At 19.1% G+C, this 12,035-nt stretch overlaps 4 protein-coding genes across 4 annotated transcripts; 2 read left to right on the top strand and 2 right to left on the bottom strand.

Annotated features, from left to right (window-relative positions):
• Positions 1–424: 424 nt before the first annotated feature.
• Positions 425–4,688, bottom strand: PGSY75_0518100 (putative RAP protein; the record flags this gene model as incomplete). The annotated part of the gene is made up of 2 exons (XM_018784461.1): positions 425–637; positions 759–4,688. 2 exons carry the CDS (start codon positions 4,686–4,688, stop codon positions 425–427), a joined length of 4,143 nt encoding a protein of 1,380 aa, XP_018643116.1.
• Positions 4,689–5,706: 1,018 nt separating this feature from the next.
• PGSY75_0518000 (conserved protein, unknown function) lies at positions 5,707–7,064 on the bottom strand (the record flags this gene model as incomplete). The annotated part of the gene is made up of 6 exons (XM_018784460.1): positions 5,707–5,723; positions 5,895–5,988; positions 6,085–6,166; positions 6,308–6,516; positions 6,584–6,885; positions 6,995–7,064. 6 exons carry the CDS (start codon positions 7,062–7,064, stop codon positions 5,707–5,709), a joined length of 774 nt encoding a protein of 257 aa, XP_018643115.1.
• Positions 7,065–8,053: 989 nt separating this feature from the next.
• PGSY75_0517900 (putative zinc finger protein) lies at positions 8,054–9,904 on the top strand (the record flags this gene model as incomplete). The annotated part of the gene is made up of 2 exons (XM_018784459.1): positions 8,054–8,373; positions 8,566–9,904. The coding sequence occupies 2 exons, from the start codon at positions 8,054–8,056 to the stop codon at positions 9,902–9,904; spliced, it is 1,659 nt and encodes a 552-aa protein (XP_018643114.1).
• Positions 9,905–11,153: 1,249 nt separating this feature from the next.
• On the top strand, positions 11,154–11,939 carry PGSY75_0517800 (putative apicortin; the record flags this gene model as incomplete). Its single annotated transcript, XM_018784458.1, has 2 exons — positions 11,154–11,222; positions 11,301–11,939. 2 exons carry the CDS (start codon positions 11,154–11,156, stop codon positions 11,937–11,939), a joined length of 708 nt encoding a protein of 235 aa, XP_018643113.1.
• Positions 11,940–12,035: the final 96 nt, after the last annotated feature.

The following is a 12,035-nucleotide window of genomic DNA, read 5'->3' as shown; positions in this document are numbered from 1 at the left end:
ATTATTTTTTTTATATTAAAAAAAAAAAAAAAAAAAAATAATAAAAATTTAATTTAAAAAAAAAAAAAAAAAAAAAAAAAAAAAAAAAAAAAATAATAAAAAATTAAAAATAAAAAAAAAAAAAAAAAAAAAAAAAAATTAAAAAAAAAAAAAAAAATAAAAAAAAAAAAAAAAAAAAAAAAAAAAGGAACCATATAAAAAAACATATGTAGTTAATATAAAAAGGGATAATTAGCAAATGCTAATGAAACTTTATTTTAAAATTAATAACTAAAAATGAATTAATTTGTTTTAAAATGTGATAATAAATAAAAAGACAAAAAAAAAAAAAAAATAGAAATTAAAAAAATTAATTAGAAGATAATATTATATATATATATATATATATATATTTGTGTGATATGACACATCTTTTTAACTATAATTATGGACTATAATTTACTTTGTCTAAAAGTTTTTTGGTAAAATGCATGGTATCCAAGGCACTGAACATAAATGTATAGTCGCTAATTGGAACAGAAATTACGGTATAACCTAGTGCTCTCAGCAACCTTTTTTTAAATAAGGTATTTGCTTTGTATATAATCATTTCACCTTTCTGAAAGAAGTGGTTAGGTCCGTCAATTTCTATGACAATCTATTATAAAGGAAAAAAGAAAAATGAAAAATGAAAAATGAAAAATGAAAAATGAAAAATATAAATGAAATATTTATATATATATATATATATATATATATATATATTTTTGTTGGTGTACCTTCGAATGGGGTATAAATATGTCAACCAGAATGGAATCCAAAATAAAAAATTCATTATAATGAAATATATTCAATCTCCTTAAGTCATTAGATATTTTTTTATGCACTGAAGATGATATATGATTTTTTTGTTCTTTCCTTTGATTTCGTGCTAATTGTTTTTTCCATATATTTAATGTATTAATAGATACTTTAAAATATTTTTCAAAGATGGCATGTATTTTTTTTTTGATGTCATTATTTATGATGATATCATTTTTATAATTTTCTTTATTTTTTAATAACTTATCTATATGTTTTTCATTATTTAATAAATAAAGACAATAAGAAAAGGCAGCTTGATATAATTGTGATTGATGTAATTGTGATATAAAATTTTTTACTTTCGTTGTATTTTTTTTTTTTCCACATTTGATAAATCTTTTATTACATTCATATAAACCATCTTCAAAAATATTTTTTGAAAATACATTTAATATTGATAAACTCCATAAAATGTTAGCAATAGATTGTGTATCGCATTTTGTCCACTTTAAAATTTTATCTTTAATTTGTGATTCAAACATATATAATAGTTTTAATATAACAGCATTATTATTTGTATTATTATAAAGGTTAATTTTTTTATCACTTATTTCGTTAAGGAATAAGGAATAATTTGTATGGTCAATATTTAAATGGTTATTATTTAAAGTGTTTTTAATATTATGGTTTACTATATTCAAATCTTGACCTGATACATTATTATTATTATTATTATTATTATTATGATCATTTTTATCATTTTTATCATTTTTATCAGTTTTATCATTTTTATCATTTTGATTATAGGTTATATCATCTTTTATATTATTAAATTTATTTTTTGTTTTGATATTATCATTATATATATCCAAGTCAGTATCTATACCTACTTTATTAAGTTGCATACTAAATTGATTTTTATATTTCTTTTCATCATAAAAGTATTTTAGAGGGAATACATATTCACCATGTATAATATGAACATATGGTTTAGAATCACAAGAGTAATCATCTACATTAATATTCATATTTTTATCTTCTTCATAAAATATATTATTATTATTATTATTATTAGATGGTGATATATCGCAGTTGTTTGTATATCCATGTAAGTGATATATTCCATCATTATCTTTATAGTAGCATATAATATTTTTATTTATATTTATCTTATTATTATCATTTTGATGATAATTATATTGGATCATACTTTTGTTCTTATAATCATTATTGGTATTTACATATTTGAATGGATTATTATAAGGAAGATTACCATCCTTATTATTATTAATATCATCATTATATATATCATTATGACCCTTTTCATTTATATTATCACTATAATTATCATTATCACCCTTTTCATTTATATCATCATTATATGTATCATTATCACCCTTTTCATTTATATTATAATTATCCTTTTTGTTAATATGAAAAATATAATATTGCAACCCCTTGTGATCTTTATACATATCGTTATATAAACCCAGCCCAATATTTGCACATGACCAGAAAATATTGGACCAGTTCCTCATATTCATTTTATCTTTTTCATTTTCAATTTTATTTAATGAATAGGTGAGAAAATTTTGAAATAATAAATATGTCACATATTTTTTATGATTTATATTATTATTTACAATTGTATTAAATTTCTCTTGTATATTATTTATTGTATTATGATCATCTTTTATATCATTTGGTTTAATATTTTCTAGATTGAGTTTATTAGTATGATCATTATTTTCTTCTGTTTTGTTTATTGTTAAATAATCATCTTTTATATTATATTTAAAAAAATGATTTTTTTTAATAACATCAAGAATATTATTATTTATACAATCAGACGAAAAAAGAGATAAACTATACAGTATTGTAGATATATCTTTTAATAATAACTTATCAAAAATTTTAATGGCATAATTATATAAAAGAATTAGCATATCATAATTATAATAATTACATACAGCTAAGGACCATATTATATTACTAAATTCTTGAGCTTTAAATTTATTTTCATTTATATATTTTTTAATACAATTAAATAATAAATGAAATTCTTCTTCTGTTTCAATTAATTCATTTTTTATAGAACCAAAGGACCATATAATAATAGAAATCTCTTGTGCTTTAAAATTATTAATATTTTTATAAAATTGCTTTTTTACGTATTTCCATATATCAGGATCATTATTAGATAACACCGATGAAGCCCAAGCTATATTCGCTACATGTTTTGTTATAACAGATTCATCACAATTATTATTATTATTATTATTATTATTATTAATTGATAAATTATCTTTTAATAGTTCATATATATTTCTATATGTTTCTACTTTTTCGTATAGATTAATGTGGCTACTGCTCAAGAGGTCTTTATATTTATTCTCTTCATTATTATTCTTTGTTTTTTCGGAGTGCACATTAGCATCATGCACATATGTGTTATCATCATCATTAATATGTTTCTGGTTATCATCATCATTAATATGTTTCTGGTTATCATCATCATCATCATCATTAATATGTTTCTGGTTATCATCATCATCATCAATATGTTTCTGGTTATCATCATTATCAATATGTATCTTGTTATCATCAATACGTATCTTCTTATCATCAATATGTATCTTATTATCATCAATATGTATCTTCTTATCATCAATATGTATCTTCTTATCATCAATATTATCTTCGTTCGTGGCTAACTCCATTTCATCCTTCTTAGAAGACAAATCGAATACTCTAGGGGAATCATCCACATTTGAATAATTCTCAAACAAACTAGATGTTATTGTATCGAAACATGAATTTATTGAATATTCCCCTTCATCAAAACTGTTTCTTTTATAAAAACTTTTATTTCTAACATGTTTAGCTATCCTATGATATGCTGTAACAATATTAACCTCATTAAAAATAGGTTTTTTTTTTTTTTTTTTTATATTTTTATAATTTGAATAATTATAATATTTATCTAACACATTTAATATTTCTTCAACTGATAGAGCATTAACTAGTTCTTTATTTATTTTAATATTTATATGATTCGTATTTTCAGATACTTTTTTTATTGAAGAATAAAATGCAGATTGGAAATATTGAGGTCTTTCTTCATTCTTATCTTCATTATGTATATTATATTTTTTTAAGTCAAAGCTTCTAATTTCTTTTGTATTATTCCATGACATAAATTTATAATATCTTTTTTTATTTATTTTTTCATTTTTATTAACTGTCTCATTGTTTGAAGAGTTATTATAATCTTTGTTTATATCATCACTCTTAATATTATTAGAATCATCAAAATTGTTATTATTATTATTATTATTATTATTTTCATAACTTTTATATATATCATCATTAACCATATCATCTTCTCTTTGATCATCAAAGACATTGTCATCATTTAAATCTGTTGTAATTATATTCCCCTCAGATTTATTGTAACCACACTTTAAAACATTAAACCTTTCATATCCGATAATATTATTCTCTTGTTCACTTCCTTTTTTATAAAAATTTAAAGAGTAAAAAAATTTTGATAACTTTTTAGTCATCCTATGGTCACTACTTTTTCTTTCTTTTGCCTTATAAGGCACATCAAAGGAATTTATTAAAATATTATTATCCTTATCATTCTTATAAAAATGTTTATTCCTCTTTTTTATTTTATAGGAAATATTGTTAATTCCTTTGAATATATTTTTCTTATTGACTAAAAAAAAGAGCCTATTACCTTTTCCACTTTGAAAGTTTATATTATTATTAATAATATGGTTTCTTGAATGTATACATTCCACTTTTCTTACATTATATATCTTTATGGACGCAATATATATTATAAGTATTATTATTAAATTAATATGGACCCTTTTTAATTTCATAAATTTTATCATATCTCCTTATGTAAAGAAAATAATTTTTTTTTTATCCATTTCGTTCTCATTAAAATAAATGAATAAAATCAACATAAATTAATATATACATATAAAAAAATATATATATATATATAAATATATATATATATATTAATAGTATAACTAAACAAAAAATTAAACAAAATAAAACATAAACATAAATATAAATATATATATATATATATATATATATATAATATATAATATATATGTATATAATATTATTTAAAAGAATAGGGAAATAATAAAATAAAATCCTTTTTTTTCACAAAATTAAGGAGAAATGAAAAAAGGCCTTCATAAAAAAATAATAAACAAATAAATATTTATATATTTCTTTTATTTTTTTACTCTTTATATTATTTTATAAGAATATATAGAAACTGGAAATAAATAAAATAACGTTCATTTTAATAGGAACATTTTTTTCTATTTCATTATATATTCGACATATATATAATATATATAATATGTAATGTCATACTTATAATTTCTTATTTATTAATTTTATATTTTAATCATATTATATATATATATTTATATATATACACATTTTGAATTAACTTATATTTATAATTATTGAATTAAAAAAAAAAAAAAAAGAAAAAAGTTTATTTATATTTAAAATAAAAAAAAGAAAATTATAAAAATATCATTATCCCAAATAAAGGGAAAAAAAAAAAAAAAAAAAAAAAAAAAATTAAAATAAAAAAAAAAAAAAAAAAAAAAAAAAGAAAAAAGTTTATTATATTTAAAATAAAAAAAAGAAAATTATAAAAATATCATTATCCCAAATAAAGGGAAAAAAAAAAAAAAACAAAAAAAAAAAAAAAAATTTAAATAAATAAATAAAATAATAAAAACGAATTGTTTATAAAAAAATAAAATATAAATATTATATATATTAACAAAAAAAAATAAAAATGATAATTTTAAACAAATTGTATTATATTATGTTTCTCCATTAAAGTAATGATTATATAAGGTCTTTTCAACATTACTGTGAGCAAAAAGCTATAAGAAAAAAATAATAAAAAAAATTAAAAAAACAATATAGAATAAATAAATATATGAGGAATATATTCCTTATAAATCATTCCTACATATAATATATATATATATATATATAAACATATTAACAATTTGTATGAAAAATACAATTAAGTGTTAATATACTATGCATACCTGTTCCTCCTGCTTCTAAGTTAATAAAATCATCCTCACCCACAGTAATATCATATGAGTTTTTTTTTCCATATATAAAATTTTCAAAAAATGACTGAAAAAAATAAATTAATAAATACATTATGATAATATTAAAATATATCTAAATGTATATATAATATTGAATCATGCACATATATATATATTTTACCTTTAATATAATTTTCCCTGTTTTTTTTAAGAGCACCGCTTTATGATGATCAATATTTTTTTTTGAAAATGAGCATACCCATCTATACAATCATAAAATATATATATATATATATATATATATATACAAATGAATATATAACTGTGATGGAAAATTAACACATAATTAATAAAATATACATCACATATAAATAATATATTTTTATTTTTTTTTCTATATATACTTTCCATTTTCTGAGTCCTCGTTTTTTATGACCTCAGGATTTATTGTTATAAGTTCATTCATTTTTAATGGCTTTTTAGTAATTGGACATATTAATTCTTTAGATGGAGGTTTTAATTTCTTTTGAATAGCATCTTTTTTTACTTTAGAAGAATTGCAAGAGAGCCAGAAATTATTTGATATATCTAACAAGTTTTTTTCTTCTTCCTTCTGTATTAAAAATATATATATATATATATATATATATATTAATTTGATAATTTTACATAATATATACCTGAACATTTCCTGTGTTTAAATTTTCCAAATCTTGGAGAAATTTCTTTTTCTCTTTTTCTTTTTCTTTTAAGAGTTCTTCTTTTTTTTTTCTTTTCATATCTTTTATATAATCTTCATATTCTTTTTTTTTTTTGGCATATATTTTTTTTTGATTTAAAAAATTATTAATTATACATATTTTACAAAATATATAACCATAAGGAGAACTAACTGGATTTTCTGCTGTCCTTAAACATATCCAGCACTGTTCGAATTTCCTCATAGAATCTTTTCCTAATCGTTCTCTTATTGTTCCTACATCTTTATTTTATTTTTTAAATAAATAAAAAAAAAAAAAAAAAAATACAAACACATAAATATAAATATATATATATATATATGTGATACCATCTTATTCCCATCATTTTACCTTTAACTTTTTTTCTCTCGTGGTATGTAAATATAGGATTAGCTGTATTATTTTTACTATGCCTCGCCATTTTTTCTCAAAATATTACTTTATCAACAATTTTTATAAAAACAACATTAACATAAATATATATATATATATATATATATATATATATATATATATAGTTATTAATAAAATAGTTCAGGTTAAAATATACCAATAAATAGTTTCATGGGAACTTTTTTTTTTTTTTAAAGCACTTACATTATTATAAAATTATAAATATTATGATTTTATTTTCTTTTTTAAATTTATTTTATAGAATTTTGAAAAAAAAATATAATATATATATATTATATAAAATAATATATATGTATTAAACATATATATAAAATAAATCCTCTATTATATATATATATATATATATATATATTTATTTATTTATATGGGTATTATTTTTTTGTATTGCAAATATATGCATTATTATATAATATATAATATAGCTCAATAAAATATATTATATTGTATATATATAAATATATGTATACATTTTTGTATTTCTTTTATTTATTGAAATTTTTTTTGTTTGATCGAATTTTATTATATAATATATATATATATATATATATATATATATATATTTATTTATTTTTATTTTAAATATATATTTATGTATTATAATTTAAAATATTGTATCTTAATTTTCCGTCTAAAATTTTGTACCATATTAAAAAAAATATGATTTGTTCCTAATAATATCATGTATTAATATTATATCGATTTTTTTAATATCTTCATGATTTCCCCTTTTTACATTTTTATATTATTTCTTTGAAAAGAAGAATATACATATGTTTTATGTGCATCCAAATATTTATATTATATATATATATATATATATATATATATATATATATATATATTTTTTTTTCCCTTTTATGATTTTATTTCTTTACATTTTTTAATTTGTACATATAATTAACTCTCTTTTTTTTTTTTTTTTTTTTTTTTTATGTGTCTTTATATAATATTAAAAATTTTAGATGAATAACATATTTATGAATAATCAATAAAATAATGTCTAACCCTATAGGAACAGATATTAATATATTAGATAATAATTTGACACAAATATTTAGAGACTCAGATGAATGGTTAACACTAGAATATTTTTTACAAGTAAATGCAAGAACGTCTAGAGTAAAGTTAGTACAAGCGTGGCATGTTTCTCCTGTACAAGTCATAAATAAATTTCAAAAAAAAAACTCAGAAAAACTTGTTTTAAAAACTTTTATTGATACTTCAGCATTAGATAGGGATAATACAATTCAAAATATTTGTGCAAGGGGGTTTTCTATTTCTTCCAAGGGTTTAAAGTTGTCCATTGGGAACTTTAAGTGAGCCTCATAAAAATTAATATAAATAAATAAATAAATATATATATATATATATATATATATATAATATCCATGTATACCATTTATTATTTTTTTATTATTATTTTTTTTTTTATTATTTTTTTTTTATTATTTTTTTTTTATTATTTTTTTTTTTATTATTTTTTTTTTTTTTCCCTTTTTATTTATTAGCATTCCTGGTTTCCCACTCACGTCCTTAAATAAAAACAAAACGTTTAATAAATGTAATGAACTTACATACGAAAATGATCCTCAAAACTCAAGAAAAAAAAAACTCAAAAAAATTATAGAACACAGCCAAAACTCTCTTTTATCTGGTGAAAGAGGAATATTTGAATTTTTGTTATGTGATGTAGGTGTTGGGTTATCCTTATCTGTTAATGAAAAGGATGTATCCACATATAATAGAGATGTGCTACCTATAGAATATGACAGTATATTTATTAAAAAACAAAAAGAGGAATCGCTAGATGATGCATTAACTATTCATTATAAAAATAAAGAAAACGAAAATCATAAACATAATAATGAAATAAATTTATCCTTAGGAGGAGATATTATGCCAACATATGGTGTTTTGCCATATTATACTTTTCATCATGAATATATTATTTATGATAATTCACAAATATTACCACGTTATTTAATACAATTTGAATGTGATCCAAATGATGATGAACATTTTTCTCTTCCTCTTTGTGATTATTGTAGTGATGCACCTTCCATATTTTATTGTGAATCCGATGAAGTTAAGTTATGTGAAAAATGTGATACTCTTATCCATTCACAAAATAAAATAGTCAAAAAACATATCAGAAAAGCTTTAAACGAAGCACAAAAAATACCAGGAAAGTGTAAGAGACACATGTCAAATGATGTTAATATGTTCTGTACTATCTGTCATATTCCTATTTGTAATTTGTGTATCTCCAATCATGTACACACTGATTTAACAACGAACCAAAATTTTCCTTATTTAAATAATAACAATAATAATCAAGATACAATCATTTCTCTAAATATGGCATATAAAGCTATTCTACATAATAGTAATAATCCATCCAATTTTATTAAACAAAAAAAAAAAAATTTAAATGATTTGCTAGCCAAAATTGACACTTTACATGAACAAGTCAGGATAAATATGAACGATGCAGAAAAAAGTGTGTATACTATATTAGAGGATTTAGTAAAACAATTACATATAATAACAGATAAGAAAATGTGTTCCGTATTAAGTGAAGAATATGAATTGAAAAGACAGTTTAATGAAATTATATGGAATGAATCTTTTTTATATTATTTACAAACTATATTACCTCCAGCTGATTTTATGAATGCATGGTTAAAGCATTGTCAATGTAGAGAACAGATAGAAAAAAATTCGAAAGTTGTCGAGGAATTGCATTCATTAATATATCCTGATATGCGAATAAAGGGAAATATAAATATAGTAACAGATAGTTCAATGGAGCATGATAAAATATATCATCCGAATGATAACTTATAGAACTCTAAAGGAAAATATGGATATGAATATATACATATATATATATATATATATATATATATATAATATAGATAGATTTTTCCTATTAATATATGAAACATTTTCTTAAGTATTTACATAAACAATATTTGTAAAACCATAAATTCTTTTTTTTTTGTTTTTAATTATATTCATATATATTGCATTTAGCTATATTTTTATTTTATTATTTTATTATTTTTTTGTTATAATTTTTTTATGTGTCTATTATTTTATAAAATGTCTCCGATAATATATATATATATATATTTATTTATTTATTTGTAAAATTTTAACTGTAAATTGGAATAATATATCTACATTATTTTAATAATAATTGTATTTAAACTGTACCTCAAAAAATAAATAAAAATAAAATTAAACAATCATTTTTTAAAACGATGTTATGTAAATACTTCTACATAGTTCATAAATGGTTATAAATATATATAATATTATTCTTACCCTTTAATTTAATATATTTCATCTCCCCCTTTATATATATATATATATATATATTTTTTGTAAAAAGGAAAATACTTATATATGTGAAGAGTAAGAGGGAATAAAATATTCTCAATAGCATATTGAATATATTTAATAAAAAATAATAAAATAAATGTTTGTTATATTTTATATGAATGAATACTATATTTTATCAAAAAAAAAAAAATTCATTATTATAAGGCATAAACTTTTATTTTATTTTTTTATTATTTTTTTTAATAATATCTTATAAATAATATATCTTTATATTCAGAGTGATTAAAAATACTTTTTGTTATATCACTTATATATATACATATATATATATATATATATATATATATTTTAAGTTATGATGTTTTATAAAAAGATAATTAAGGTTTATAAATAAGGTGACCTTAAAATTTGTCAAGTCTTTTAAAATAAAAGAATGATATTAAAAATAAAAAATATACATTTATACAAATGCATAAATGTGTTGTCATGTTTATTATATTTATAACACATAATTTGATAACTTGCATTCTGAAAAAAATAAAAATATAACAATATATATATATATATATATTAAGACAAGCACAAAATGTGCCCATATAAAACATATTTTGTGAAAAAAAGCAAATGAAAAATATTTTTTTTCTTATTTACAACTTAATTATATTTGTATAGTATATTTTTTTGTACTTAAATATTTTTTACCATATTGTATTTGTGAAGTGTATTATTTCAACGTATATTTTTTTTAATGGACAATCTTGATGAAGTTATAAAAGAATATCAGAAGTATCTAGAGGGAAAAGAAAAGACACACAAGGTACCTTAAAATATTACATACACACAAATATATATATATATATATATATATATGTTGCCTATATATTAAAACATATAGATAAATTCTTGTAAGCAGCTATGTTGTGAGGAAGATAATTTAAAACCTGTAAAAAAGTACTTTATGGTTTGTCAGAAGAAATATATACCCAGCATTATTCAAAAGAAAAAAAAAGAAAGTAATGAACATGCTCCTTCCTTATTAAATGATAAAATATGCACAAACGTTTTTGAAAGGTTAAATGATAAAAAATTTTATACGGGAGTTCAAAAAAATAAATTTATCGAATTATTAAAAAATAATAAAAATAAATCCTCCTATAGTTATAATAATATAAAAGCATTTTCTACTATCAAGATGAAACCATGTAATTATGTTGTAACTCCTGGTACGTTAGGTATACAAAAATATGGTATACAAACAGGAAGAACAAAAACTATATTTCTTTTTAATAATGAAAAGAAATATGATAAAGGAGTATATTTTTTAGTTAAATCATATATAAAAAATATAAAATCATTATGTTACGAAATTACAAAGATTTTACAACCTTCTATTGGTCCTACTAGAAAAATTTATGACCAGAACTTTTCGCTAGTTAAAAATGTAAACGATTTGATAAATGGGGGGAAATATTTATGTACCTCAGGTGACCCACCTGCACCTATTCGTAATTTGAGTATTCACTTTCTTTCGTAGCATAAAAAATATATGTATATATATATATATATGCAATGTGATCACCTTTCATAACAAAAAAAAAAAAAAAAAAAAAAACTACAGGTGATGTTTCAG

The sequence above is a fragment of the Plasmodium gaboni genome, chromosome 5 (assembly GCF_001602025.1).
Source record: "Plasmodium gaboni strain SY75 chromosome 5, whole genome shotgun sequence".
In the NCBI taxonomy this organism is placed as follows: Eukaryota; Apicomplexa; class Aconoidasida; order Haemosporida; family Plasmodiidae; genus Plasmodium; species Plasmodium gaboni.
Note: the sequence above shows the minus strand (reverse complement) of the source record. Positions and strands in the feature narration are given on the sequence as shown.